Source organism: Nyctereutes procyonoides, unplaced genomic scaffold (assembly GCF_905146905.1).
Source record: "Nyctereutes procyonoides isolate TBG_1078 unplaced genomic scaffold, NYPRO_anot_genome, whole genome shotgun sequence".
NCBI classification, from domain to species: domain Eukaryota; kingdom Metazoa; phylum Chordata; class Mammalia; order Carnivora; family Canidae; genus Nyctereutes; species Nyctereutes procyonoides.
In genome coordinates, this window is record NW_026575051.1 from 21605787 (window position 1) to 21620876 (window position 15090).

A 15090-nucleotide genomic window follows, 5' to 3' on the forward strand; every position below is an offset into this window, starting at 1 on the left:
GGCGTGCTTGCCCCAACCTTAAAGCTATTTGGATGCATGGCTTGGGAGTCAGTTGGGAGCATTTTAATATTTCATGAACATTTATAGTTGGTTCTTTATTTATAAACTCTCATTCCTTGAAGGCATCAAAACATTTCCAAATACATCACATTGAAAAATTGGTGATGGCAGTCTCTATGTGATTCTCTCCATTTCTGCTGATCCACATGTAATTAGGGAAATTAGTAATATGGAATGTACCTCAATGGGCTAAAATAGTTGATCTGGTTCAAGGAAATCATTCGTTCAATAGACACATTCATCAGGTGCTTATTATGTACAAGGCACGTTTCAAAGTCAGGATGTTGCAGTAAATAAATTTGCAAAAATGCTTGCTTACAGAAAGTTTATATTCTTGGGTGGAAAAAGAAATAATCAGTAATTACCACTACCACCTCTGCACTGCCATAAGTAAATTTTCTTGTGTGTTAGCAGGTCATACATGGTATGGAGAAAAGTATAGCAGGGTAAGGAATAGTGTCACAAATTAATATTGGGTGGTCAAGATAGATTTCTTTGGGAAGGTGACATCCAAAGAGGTGATGTGCCTTAAAAGAATATAGTCAGGAAAAATAGCTGATGACAGAGTGCTCAGCAAAGATAGAGGAGCCAGTGTGGAAAGAGTAGATTTGTATGAGGAAGTTGGGGTTGTCAGAGACACATGTAACTGCAAGCTGGGGCCTGTGAGATCTTGTGGGCCACTTAGTCTTTGCTTTTTAATTTGAGTAAGAAGCCATTGGAGAGTTTTGAATAGATAATTGGCACAATCATGTCTATGTGGCTGCCATGTTAAGAAAAAACTGTAAGAAGGTGAAAGTGGAAATTACCTTAGGAATCTGTTGGAATAATCCAAGCAAGTGATGATGAAGGCTTTGGTGTGGTTCCAGTGGTGAAGATGAAGATCATATATCTGTACATATTTTGTAGGTAGGGTAACAAACATTCACAATCCTTTTTCTTTTTAAAGATTTTATTTATTTATTCCTGAGAGACACACAGAGAGAGAGGGAGAGAGGTAGAGACACAGGCAGAGGGAGAAGCAGGCTCCATGCAGAGAGCCTGACGTGGGACTCCATCCTGGATCTCCAGGATCAGGCCCTGGGCTGAAGGTGGCGCTAAACCGCTGAGCCACCCGGGCTGCCCAACATTCACAATCCTTTGTGAAATGGTAAAATAATTTAAACTAGATATATGCATTTTCTTGTTTTCTTTTTCTTTTTGTCCCACTGTTTTGTACACAATTTTTGATGCCTTTGTGGAGATTCTAGATTTTCCAAGATTCTCCCTTTCCTGTTACCACTTATATCTATGTACCAACCAATTCAGTGTCTCACTCCCTTTGCTTCTCTCCATCTAGCCTTTCTGAATTGAGTTTGGCAGTGATTCACACTCAAGTGTCAGTGATTGACAAAATATTCTTTTTTTACTCCTTGAGGAGTATTTTCATTTTAATTCAGGGAGGGGCTTGTGCAGTTTAACCCCAAAAGGGGATTTACAAAAAAAAAAAAAAAAAAAAACAATAGGGATTCAAGGTTATGAGTTCTAATCGTGGAAGTTCACATCACTGAAAGACTTTGAAAAATAAACATGAAATGCCTTTAGGGTGTACTTGGAAGGGAGAAGAGGGTCTCTAATCAGCCAACTGTGTCTAAGACATGAATAGTAGATAAGAACTAAAATTTTGTTCTTCATGTCCTCTAAATCTTACTGTAGCTTTCAATAAAATACCTCACTTTAAATCAACAAATATTTATCAAAAACTGTTCTTTATCAGGATGGTATATTAGAAATAATAGTTCTTTTAGAGAAGATATTTTCTATCAGGCTAATAGGGATGCCGAAATATTGTAATACAATAACATATTGTATGTTTAGAGTACTAGAAACACAAAAAGTAAATCACCCATGGAGTAGGGTCCTGGAAAGAGAGTTGTTCAGGGAAATTTATCCCTTTCCTCTATCCCCCACCACTTCCCCACTGATTCAGTTCTCAGGATCATTATAAAGATTGTGCTCTCCCAGTAATCCAAGTGTAAGGGAGATATCTGGGCAATTTCCTTCTGTGAGTTGGATCAGGGCGTGGGCTGAGCTTTTGTCTCAGGGAAATTCTGACTCAGGCAGAGCATGGTCATTGATGAGCAGGAAGTGTACATCTGAGCAATGCTCTCATTTCTACTCATGGATATATCAGGAAAAAGAAGTTGGCCATGGTGGTAGGAAGGCTTTCTGCCAGGATTCTCTCTTGTTGTTCATGTAATCTGAGGTTCTGCCCTTCACTAATACTTAGAGTACCACCATGAGTTCAAATTTTACTAGGCAACTAGTGTAGTTTGCTTTGAGATCTCCTGGGCCTTTATTACTGGATCCTGTGGTGGAATTTTAGGCATCAGCAGCAGATAGGATAGTGATGAGAAATATTTTCTGAAAGGGAAAGATATGTTCTTGCTGTCCCCCTAGGGGACAGGATTTATGTTGCAATTATCTAGGATAAATAGAATTTATAAATAGCATTAGCTCTGATAAACGTATGTATTAAAATATCATTTCCTTTTCTAAACCTAAATTTTACCCTGAATTTGTCATATAGTGGATATTTATGGGGCTACCTAGGTGACTTGGTTGGTTAAGTATCTGACTCTTGATTTCAGCCCAGATTATGATTTTAGGCTCATGAAATTGAGCTCTACACTGAGGGTGGAGTCTGCTCAAGATTCTCTCTCTCCCTCTCCCTCTGCCCCTCCTTGCCAAATGAATATACTCTGTCTCTCTTAAAAAAGGGGGGAGGGGCCCGTGGGTGGCTCAGTAGGTTAAGCATCTGCCTTCAACTCCGGTCATGATTTCAGGGTCTTGGGATCCAGCTGTGCATTGTGTTCCAAGCTCAGCAGGGAGTCTGCTTCTCTCTCTGCCCCTCCCCCTGCTTGTGCTCTCTCTTGCTTGCTCTTGCTATCTCTCAACTAAATAAAGAAATAAAATCTTTAAAAAAATAAAAAGTAAAAAAGGAAAGAAATATTTTTTGAATGTTGACCAAAGCATAGATTATAAATTGAAGAGATAAAATTTTTTGCTGGATTTGGGGTCAGGCTAGTCAGTTCTACCTTCTTTGATCAACTGACAGTGATTCCATCCTGTAACACCACAACTTATTATTCAAGTTATATTTACCTTGACTAGAGTGATTTGCAATTTTGTTTTTTTAATTTTTTAAAAAGTTTTTATTTATTTATTCATGAGAGACAGGGAGAGAGAGAGAGGCAGAGATATAGGCAGAGGGAGAAGCAGGCTCCAGGCAGGGACCCTGATATGGGACTCGATCCTGGGACTCCAGGATCACGCCCTGGGCCGAAGACAGGCGCTAAACTGCTGAGCCACCCAGGGATCCCTATGATTTGTAATTTTAAACCAAGGAAGGGAAACCAATAAATTTAATTTAACACCTGGAAGACTTGCAATGCTAAAGAAGAAATATGTTCTAAATTAGAATATTGTTAAGAGAAACCTGAAGAAATATAGTGAACCCCAAAAATATCTCTAGTATCAACAAGAATGATTTTCACATTCTTGTTGAAAAAGAAAGACTACATATGCCTTAAAGACACATAAAGTCCAATAGATGAGGAATGAGAAGGAAACATCTATATGCTCTAAATTCATATCTTCTGGTCTAGCTAATTGTATCTCAAACAGATGAAATTTCTACTTCTATTGTAAATGATGGGAACTAGGAGATTTGCTGGAAAAAGAAGTTGAGCCATATTTTTTATTTTTCACAAAAAAGGGAAGGTAAATTCTGAAAATCATTGCCTATATTCTTTGTGATTGTTTCCAAAAGCAGTTATGACTGAAAGCCAGACATTTTCTTCAAGCTATGAATGTTTATTGAATTGCCTCTCAAGTTCAGCTTTTGTGATTTTTTTTTATGATATCATGAATAAGGAGAGATATGGGATGTGTAATGACATATTTCTGTGAACTCGCATGTATTCTGAGTGCCTAATCTAAAGCATCCTTGAGGGCACTTTCTATTCCAGCACTCTGTTTTAATTTTCTGTGAATTATTTATCTCACTATGACTTTTGCTTTCTTATTTTTTTCTTGTAGTTTGTCTCTGTTTATTAGGGTGTAAGCTCTAGAGAGTAATGGCTTTGGATGTTTTGTTCACTGCTGAATCTCTAATATTTAGAGAAATGTAAGTCACAAAGTAGATACTCAATAATATTTTGTTGAATGAATCCATTAGTTGAACTTTCATATACAAATAGACTTACAGGATAAATTGATGTCCACCAGGTCGGTAGAATCCAGGAGGCAAGAGCTCCCTATCCTTGGTATATGACTTGAATGAAGATAAAAATGACTTGCCTAACAAAATGGCACATGAACTAATATAAAAATTCTTATCTTCATAGTTTATAATAACAAACCAAAACTAATCAGGTGAAACTGGGTAGAGATGGTGCCTAAAGTACTATTTTGGGATTTAGAGAAACAAACAAACATCATTACAGGATGGAGTTTAATTTCAACAAATGTTAAAAAAAAGAGAGAGAGAGAGAAATGAAAGCATTAGGGATTTAAGGTGGTAGTACACTCAGTGTGGTCCAAAAATGTGAAATGACTCCAACTTCACTCTCCTGTATATTCTAAACTTACCACAAAAAACAAGGAGAAAGCTCCAAATATTATCATCTTCATTGTATTAATTGGGTTGTTGTTGATATCATAAAGGCGACTATATTCTACTTTGTGTTAAAACTACATCTAGTTAAACATACACTTTTTATTTTATTTTTTTTTATAAATTAATTTTTATTGGTGTTCAATTTACCAACATACAGAATAACACCCAGTGCTCATCCCGTCAAGTGTCCCCCTCCGTGCCCGTCACCCATTCACCCCCACCCCCCGCCCTCCTCCCCTTCCACCACCCCTAGTTCATTTCCCAGAGTTAGAAGTCTTTATGTTCTGTGTCCCTTTCTGATATCTCCCACACATTTCTTCTCCCTTCCCTTATATTCCCCTTCACTATTATTCATATTCCCCAAATGAGTGAGAACATACACTGTTTGTCCTTCTCCGATTGACTTACTTCACTCAGCATACACTTTTTAAAAAAAGATTTTATTTATTTAGAGAGTGTGTGTTTGTGTGGGTGAGTGGGGGAGGGGTAGAGAGAGAAGCTCCTACTCCTAAGTAGGCTCCACACTAAGCATTGCCTGATCTCATGACCTTGAGATCATGACCCAAGCCAAAGTCAGGAGTCAGATGCTTAATTGACAGAGCCAGATACCCCAATATGCACCTTGTCAAAATTTAAAGGAATATTGACAGAAGAAAGTGATGAGGATAGTGACATTCTTTAATTGAGGATCAATAAGGGCGGGGGAGGTGTGGAAATAGCAGTACAACTCTCATACAGAATTGAACTCTTTACATGTATCATCATTCCAAGGTGGGGACGAGGGACCGATGGAGTAAGTTAGCAGGAAGCATATTTTGGCTCAATGTAAGGGAGAATTTTGTACCACTTCTAACAATTAGACTTACAAATGCTGTCTTAGGAGGTAAGCAAGTATTCACGTGGTGGCTGAACAGACTGATCAGAGAGATTCATGTCTTGGATGAGGGGGTTGAACCAATGGCCTTCAATATCACATCTAAGTCTAAGATTCTATGGCATTATGTGTGCAATAACAATATATCTCTTTGTACAGACTTGTCCAACTATATATTTTAAGGCAGTTGGGGATAGAAGAACAAACTATGTAAATGGTTGTGTATACTGACATGAGAGGCAAGGGCCTATGGTGCATAAGTGCACAGTTGTTGATTGGCATATCTACATCCAAATCCCAGCTATGTCTTAGTACCTTGTGGCTTTGGATAAGTTACTTAACATCTGTGTATTTTAGTTTCCATTTATAAACTGGATATGATATAGAATCTACCTAATAGGTTGGTTGTGGTGATTAAATGAGATAATACACATAAAGCTTTCAGAGTAGTTCCTGGCTCATGGTAATTGTTAGCTATTATTATTATTCAACCTATCATTGCAATTAAGTATTCATAAAACCATCATGGAGTATTGATATATTGTTATGCATTCTTTGTCTGTTTAGATTTTCTTTGAGAAAAAAATATTATCTTATGGAGAAAGTATGGATATTGGATCCAAACAGGCCTGGGTTCCAAACCTATTTCTGTTCTTTACAGGCTGTGTAACTTAGACAAGTCACCTGACCATACCATGCCTCCTTTCCCTAACGGTTCTTTAGCTATAGGGCTTCTGTAAAACTAAATGAGGCAATGTATATAATTTGCTTATTAATGAGTGCCAGACATTATTCTTCACAAAGAGAATGCATTTCATTTTCAGTCATTACCCAAAATATGTCATATGGGGACTATAGCAGTATAGGGTTAATATAGACACGAGGGCTTGAAGGGACCTGAGACTTTTCCTCCAGGGCTGGCATTATGATTTTTCTCTACCTCACCCTTCCTTTCTAAGGAAAATGAGTGTGTTATCTTACTTTCCTCACATCATTTCAATAGAATATTACTTCAATTATATTCATAAAACTCAAGACTTTGTTTTATTTGACTATCATGTCTTCTATAGATCCTGTGGTCTGCCCAGGGGGCTAGGACAGCTTGGAACCATGTGCCAATTTCTAGCTGGCTCTGGGCCCCTGGGGAAACTGTCTGAGACAGGGACTTTTGAAGAGATGGCAGCCTTGACCTTGATTAAGCAGCTTGGGACCCAGAGCAATATCAAAACTGGGGCTTTTGATTATGATAGTATTATGATTTACACAACTTCCTCATGCTCAACTCTCTCTTTCAAATACTCCACAAAACTGACCTATATTACTCTGAGTTTTATTTAAAAGTCAGGATGTTTTATCATTTGATTCATTAATATCACTGCATTAAGAAGAGCAAGAAATGATGAAATTTTAAAAAGTGTTTAAGATCAAAAGTTTGGCTTTCTAGCTTTTTCATTATGGAGTTAAATTGCTGATATTACTTCTATTCAAAATATGCTACTTATTAAACATTGCTGCTAAATTTTAGGTATTCTGACTCTTGCTTTTATGAATGATGCAAGAAAATATACCAAGGGTTCAATAAAATTTATAGGCAAAATGTTAGTTAATTATGGTACTATAAAAAAGAATCCCTTTCATTTAAAAATATTTTATTGATTTATTCATGAGAGATGCAGAGAGAGAAACAGAGACACAGGCAGAGAGAGAAGCAGACTCCATGCAGGGAGCCTGATGTGGGACTCAATCCCGGGACTCTGGGATCACTCCCTGAGCCAAAAACAGATGCTCAGCCACTGAGCCACCCAGGCATCCCAGAATCCTTTTCCTTTGAGAATGAAGCAAAAAACCAAAAACATCCCACCCATGTTTGTAGGCTAGTACTCTTATGAGCAACATACTACTCATGAGAAATTTATATGTAACTTTGTAGAAATGGATGTTTTTAAGTTCTGAGACTATATAGCACATAATTGTCTATAATCCCTAGGCTGATATTTTACTGTGATATTTCTTTGTTTCTCATTCTAATAAAATATTAACATGGTAAGCTAATTTTTTCTGTCAAAAACAAGTTGTAGTAATTGTTTTCTTCATTTGATAACATGTCATTTAACTTGGCAAAACTAGTCTAAAATTATGTTCTATTCTTCTCCTTTTTCATCTCCACTCTTGCTTTCTGGTTACTCATTCTAGCAATACAAGACCAAGTCAAGCTACAAGGCTTTTGCAGCAATCCCTACAAACACATTGCTTTTGGAACAGAAGGTCAGTGTTGGCTCAAAAGCAGAGGCAATTTTATGTTTTTAGTGTCATTTTTGTTATATGTTCTGAAATGTCTGTTTTGAAGTTCTGCTTTTACTAAAATGTTGTTCTTATTTTATTATTTTATTTTATTTTATTTATTTTAGTTCTTAGTTTAGAATGACATGATGAAAGCATCTTGGTGAATAGAATTTGAGACATCACTGATTTATCACCAGAGGCTAAATATGAGCTTAGAATTGTTCAGTCCAATGTAAAGCAGGCCTGGGAAATTTAATTCAGATTTGGATAGATCTCTGTCCTTTGGAATATTAAGTGGTTGTTATATTCAAGAGCTTCCACCTCTTTTCACATTGATCAAAAGTGTAGAGGGGAAATGGGGTTGCATGAGGACATCTGGCCAGTTTGGTCAAGACTTGGTGACTAGTAGTGGCTTCTACAGGGTAGAAACATGTTAGCTGAGTATCCAACTTAGCTTTGCCCCTTAGATCCTAACATGGGCTAAAACTCTGTCCATTCTCACCAGCTACTGATGATACCTTCATGAATGAGAGGGAGGATTGAGATCACTTCCAGTGACCCAGCTGCTTTCACATGCCTCTAGGGCATTTTTGATTTGCTACTAAGAGTCATTAATTACAAAATTACAGGATTCTGCTTCAGTAGGTAAATTAAATTAAAGCCTCTTGTTTAATAAGCACATTACATATGCTCAAATGAAGGCCAAATGGAGGATTATATCAGAATCGAAATGAAATCAACTACCAAGCCTATGAAATTATTCATTTCATGTTATTTTTATGATATTTATTTAGGCAATTTATCTCAGTGCATTAAGCCTATTTTTTTCAGTATAATTATAGTGTTTCAAATACTGTTATCATAATTTGTTAAAATGTTAATGTTTGCCAACCAGGTTGTATTTTGACCACTGATTTATGAATTTACTTTCTTTTATTTTAGTATGATCTGGGAAATAAAATTTTTGCATGATCTCTTGTCTAAAATATAAGAATTAGTGGGAGATGCTGAGTAGCATACAAGTGGGTATTAGTGGGCCACATCTCTTCTACCATAATCTTTGAAAACTGATTTCAATTTATGCACATGTGGTCCAGAGTCTATGTTCAGTCCATGTCTGAATGCTTTCAACTGAAGGGTTGAGGCGTCACTAGATTGCAGAGAGATCTGCGACTTTTTCTCTAGCTTCTCTTCTGAATTTCTACCTTTTATAGCTCATGAAAAGATGAGATGGGCCTAATCACTGATTTCAGGAGGCTCAGGAGAATGCAGGAAGTGACATTTTCACCAGTTTCCCCTTATCCTATTGTTTAGGGTTGTTATGTTGAGCCATAGTGCAATGTTTTCTCAGTGCAGACCCTTTGCCCATTTCAGATGGATATTTCTGAAATATGGTTACAGTGTGTGATTCTACAGAAGTGGAGAAACTTTCCTTCTCAGCAGCCAGGCACAGAGAATACAGGCTTATTGGTGTCCCTCCATCATTCTTGTCTCACCTAACCTAGTACATTCTCCTGTACCTGTGGGCTACCACTATATTAATTTTCTCTTTAGAAAAATAATAGTTACTTCTTCTTGAAAGACTCTTATAAAATAAGGCTGGATATCATCATTGGTTCCAGAATCTCTGTCTACCAGCTCTCTTTTCTTCCAAGTAAATGGATTTTAGAGATGATAATCTATTAGTTGGTCATTGAAAATGAAGAATTATTACTTTAATTTCCAGTTTCATCACAAACCCATTTCATAAATGTATGTGGTAACATTACTATGTATTGAACCTAATGCAAGTTCATATAGGAGAGATTTTAGTGTTTTAAATTTTGAATAAGACAAACTCTTTAGGAAAACTTTAATATTTATAGTATGGCAAAATATAAATATCATGGTGTCTAACCTAAAATAGTGTTTTTCTAGAGAGAACTGACTATTGTATAAACACTAGTGTGGGTAATTATCTCTTGGCTAAGAGAAATTGGTTTGGACCATACATATTTGAATTGTTCAAAGGTCACAAGATATGACATATGTTTGTTTTTTCTTTAGTGTCTTTGTATAATTTCAATTTACTTATTTATTATTTGCTGGTTTTCCCACATTGTGTGTTGCTCAATGAGAAACCTTAATCCATAAGAATTTTTAAATAACAAAAGTCTTATCTCAAGATTTTTTTCAGCATTTATTTCCTTATTCACTAATATTGAATATTTCCTTTCATGGTTGTAGTTTTTAAAAAACTAAATCTGGTAACTTAGGTCTTTTTATCCATCTGTTTATATAATAGAACTCATCCTATGCCATTAAAATCAAAAGGACGTATTTCTGAATTGAGTAGGAAAATTAAGAGTATAATCATCAGAAATTCATCTGTTTGGGGAAGAATAACACTTTGAAATATTTTTGGAAATCCCTTTAATATCACACAGAACACCACAACTAAAGCAAAGGGTGATGCTGCAGTCCAATTACAATATTCTGTTAGGGTCTATGCTGTGAAATGTCTTAAAGATAGAACTAACAAATTTAATTCAGACAGTTCAACAACCGCATTAAACTCACGGTTGATGTTTTATATCACATTTTATTTTGTATATGGTATAATTAATGAGGAACTGGAATCACTTTTAAAAATAATGCTATTGTTTAAAAGCAAAATTTTCTCCCAGTTGAAGTAGAGGCATCCATTTCAATCACATAGTAAGCTATTATTGAATCACTGGATTGGTTTCAGCTTTAATCACCCCTAGATGAAGCCCATCATTTTCAAAAGAGTACATTTTGTTGGCAGGGGACATGAGGTTTCTGGTACTTCTGTTCTGTAATTTATTGTCTACATCAAAACTTATTCTGTATTCTGTAATCCCCCCCCCATGAACGTTTAGGAAGGAAGCATTTTTTAGCTTAAGTCTTACCGAAGGCTTTATAGGAAGAGATAAATATAAAGCATATTTTAATATGTTAGTTTCAGAGTCTTTGGCTTCATCTCCTGCCAATAGTCATCTTCTCCAAGATTGAGATGAGAATAAAATACACGTGATTATAAAGCAGGAACAAAGTAATGGATCAGCTTGCATTTGTGACTGTCCACAAACCTTATTACAATATATTCACCCATATTGTTGAGGAAATAATTTTGAAATTGACATTCCTTTCAGTCTTGCTATGTTCTTCTCAGAGAATGTCAAAAATCTTTCTCTCTCTTATTGACTAATTTTCCTTTTTATTATCTGAGTCAGATAGCAATAGGTAGAAAGTTAAAATTAAATTGAAGGACTCATGTTAACATTCCACATAAATGTCTTTTTATTTTCATTGTGAAATTAAGGAAATAAAGGATGAAGAAAGAAATATTTTCATGAAATAAAACATCATGCATCATTATTATTTAACAAGTGATTCATATTTTTCCATGAAAGTATTTTTTTTTATAAAGCAATTTAAGTTCTCTATTCCCTTCCTTACAAGTATTCCTCAGGATAAAATCAAGGCTAGAGTTAGGTACCATTTTTCAACAAATGGCATTTCTGGCTGCCATTTTCAAGACACATTTACTTTATAAGCTATGTGATTTGAAAGAATAATAGAGTAGCTCAATTTAATAAATATAACATTTAAATTATAGCATTAATTATTTAAATGAAAGGTAAGGTATAAAAATTATTTTATTTTTCCCAGTAGAAGGAAGTTAAAGAATAGCTATTCTGAGGATAATTGTAAAAATTGTGCTATAAAAATGGGAAGGTAAAGATTTGTGCTATCTCATCAGTTTTCAAATCAATTTATCCTAAATTGCCAGCTTAAAATTTTAAACCATGAGTTGGTAAACTTTAATCTAATTAAACATATGTATTTTGGTGAGAATATTTTAAGATCTCTACATGTCTCAAAAATTTAACAAAATCTGGTTGCTAGCTTAGCATATGGCTTATCCTAGAGAGACATCTCTTAATTGATTAGTACAAGTGACTGTGTGTCGATTTTTCTGGCAATGGAAAAGTGCCCAGGACCCAAATCTATTCCAGTTTGTTCTCAGGCAATTGTCTCTTATACACAAGTCTCTTTTAAAGCACTTACCAAACCATATTTAATTATGCATGTTGGTAGTGGTTTTTTTTTTCCTACTATGAACTATTTGAGGAAATATAGTAGCTTTTGTTAAATGTTCATTGAATGAATTAATTTACTTTGCAGCTGGATAGGTCTCTAAAAAGTCCAATTTTATTTCATAGGATTTTAAAGCAAATTTTCGCTCATAAAATCATAAAAATTAAGGAACCTAATGTATTATAATTGGGGCAATGATAATTAAGAATTGTTCTTTAGGGTAGAATAAACTTCATCAATTCTATTTCCATGGAAAAACTATAAAGGACCTTCCACTATACGGGAACTAAGTTGATTTTAGACTTGATACATTTTAACAACTAGAAAATACAATCACAATGGCCACCATATTGAGTATTGTAGTGATTCAGACACTGAACTAAATGTTTTATTGTCCTCACAACTCTGTGACTATTTTGACATTCAAAGATGCCAAGTAAATGCCCCAAAGCAGCAGGGCAAGTATGTTGCTGAATTGAACCTTACAGGATTATCTCCCAGCCTTTTTCTGTTCACCATACAATAGTGACATCAACTAGCTAAAGTGAAATATTGAGCAAGAAATGACGATTTTTTATTTCTGTCTGCAATACTTTTTTTTCATTACTTGACAAAATGCATTTAAATCCTCATCAAATTAGAGCAAAAAAAGTTGTTTTTTTAATTTTTTTTTTATTGAGTAACAATTAAAGAGAATTGGAAATGATTTAGTTCTGAGACATGAGTGAGTGAAGTTTACAAAGCCACTGTGATTCCTTGAGTTACTAAAAGACAGAGGCACATTACAGTGAAGGAGGTTTGGGTTGAAAACAAGGCACACTTTTCTGATGTCTTTGATTGAATGAAGGAAAAAATGAATTTTCCTGCTATTGAGCCTATTTAATGAATGGGTTTGAAATAGGCTGCAATTGTTGCGCAAACTCTTTCTTCTGTGTGGTAGGAACAGATGTTCAACACTTCAAAGATCTTAGGATTATAAGCACCAAGTTGATTTCCTCAATTATTGAACATTTTAAACCAATCATAAAAATAATGTAATGATAAATATTTCTGTATCTTTAAAAAAGCTGTATCTGGGAACCCTTTAGCTTACAGTGTACATTTTCCCTTTTTCTTCAGATCTGAGTGCTATTCAGAACTGAATCTCCAACTATATAATCAAAGTGAGATTTATTTTGCTGAGGATATCTCTAATCCTACAAATGGTTTTGTATTAATGGCAGAAAAGCAAATAAGGCTTTTATGGGCTTCAGAGGATTTATTCTACCAAATACTTAGCTGGTCAGATTAACAAAGTATAGGAGTACTTAGGTTTAGCTTGAATCATTTTGAGGGGGGTTAATTTGATAGAGTTACTGGCCCATAAAATTTTTGAAATCCAATCTAATTAGATAGTCTAGGCATCACAAAAAGTTTACAAGACCTTTTTGATTATTCTTCCTTTGAAAATAGCTTACTTTCTAGCTGCATTTAAAATACAACTGATTCATGCTGTCTTCAGATTTTTAGAACTTAATCCTATTGCCAGAGAGCAGGTTAGACTGATTTAATATATCTGACTTAAAAGTGCTTGCAGTTCCATCAGAGATCTCCTTTCAGGTGAGAAATACCTATTATAGTTTACTGGCATATGCTCCCATGAGAACTTTGATTTACAGTCCTAGTTCATAGTCCTTGGCTCTTGATTATAATGTGGTGCTGAGCTGAGAAACTATTTTCTGTGAAAAATTTGATTTACTAGGTCTCTTTTTAAAAACTGGACCACACAGTTGGCTGTTCTGAGCAAAAGATAACTACTTTTAATGACTATATTCCTGATAACTTACATTAGTTAAGAATCTTTAAAAATAGAATTCAAAGTATTCACCATTTATGTCTCACTTGGCTATCATCCAATATGGTAGAAAAGTATATTTTTAATAAAAATATTTTATTGGAGAATATTCCAAGACAACTTCACTCAAAAGTAATAAATCTAAAAAAAAAATCAATACTCTCCTGCTGGCTAGGTGTCAAAAAGCAATCTATGGTCAGAGTTCTTTTTAATGGTGATTTAATATATTTTCATTTAAATATAATTTTGTACTATTGAGGAAAAAAAAAAACCTACTCTTTATGGCTGCCAGAAGGAATAATTCAAGATGATACATTGGACAAAGAACTACTCATCGATTAAAACAAAATCAATTCTAGTAAACTTACAAGCTATTGAAATTCAAAATAACCTTGCTCCAAATTTAAATACAGTCTGAATATTGCCCTATTTCAAAGTTTCAGCATTATTCACCTAATACCGGTTATCTTCCTTAATTTTCCAAGGGTTCTGAGTAGTTTTTTCATTCTCTGAGTAAATTTCAACATTTCAAATGGTCTATTGAAAGTTTTATTTTCCTACAGTACGTTCCCACAGAGTAACCAAGATATTAACCTTATTTGATTTTGGCTGAAAAAATATCTGCTCATTACATTAACACTGGTCATATGCTCAGATCTTTGATGGAAACACATGTAATTAAAATGCAGAGATAAAATAAAGTATTTGTTATTTAAAATATTCAAAGAGTTTAAACCCTCTCTCTAGAACATTTTACCAAGGACAATTAAAATCATATTATTTATACAATTTATTTATTCACTTAACCACGTTTAGTCATTACTTTATCCTTTCAATTCATCCTAAAAATGTTTATTGATCACATATCACTGGCTCTATCCTGGGGCTATAAAGATAAATACCAAATTTTTTATTGTGATAGGGACAAATGGTCCAGTTTGGTAGAGATACTGTTGAAAAATAATTATGATATAATATACTTAAAGTATGTACAAAGTGATATGGTACCCAAAGAGGGAATGAAGACTTCCTGATATGAAGGCCAAAACTATATCATAAAGGGATTTGATTAGAATCCTAAGGATAAATAGGAATTCTTGAAGTGAGCTCAATCCAGGCAGAGTTAATAACATGTAGTTAAAGGTAACCACAAGGTCAAAGAATTAAAGTGGTTCTTTGAGGCTGAAGAGCAGCTTGCAAGTGAAGAGTAGTTAGAAGGTATTGTTGGAAAGATGAAGAAGGGCTAGATCAAACTTCTCCCCTAAGGAATTTGTTCTT

The 15090-nt window shown here is 34.7% G+C and overlaps 1 protein-coding gene across 8 annotated transcripts in view; it reads left to right on the forward strand.

The window, feature by feature from the left end:
- MLIP (muscular LMNA interacting protein) overlaps positions 1-15090 on the forward strand; it is a 252774-nt gene that overhangs the window by 147195 nt on the left and 90489 nt on the right. For 7 of the 8 annotated variants that reach the window (XM_055330897.1, XM_055330901.1, XM_055330902.1 and 4 more), the window contains one exon: positions 7785-7856. The exons of the other annotated variant lie outside the window; for it this stretch is intronic. In XM_055330897.1, the coding sequence (XP_055186872.1) occupies positions 7785-7856 (72 nt within the window). The remainder of the gene's footprint in view (positions 1-7784; positions 7857-15090) is intronic. 8 annotated transcript variants of the gene reach the window in all.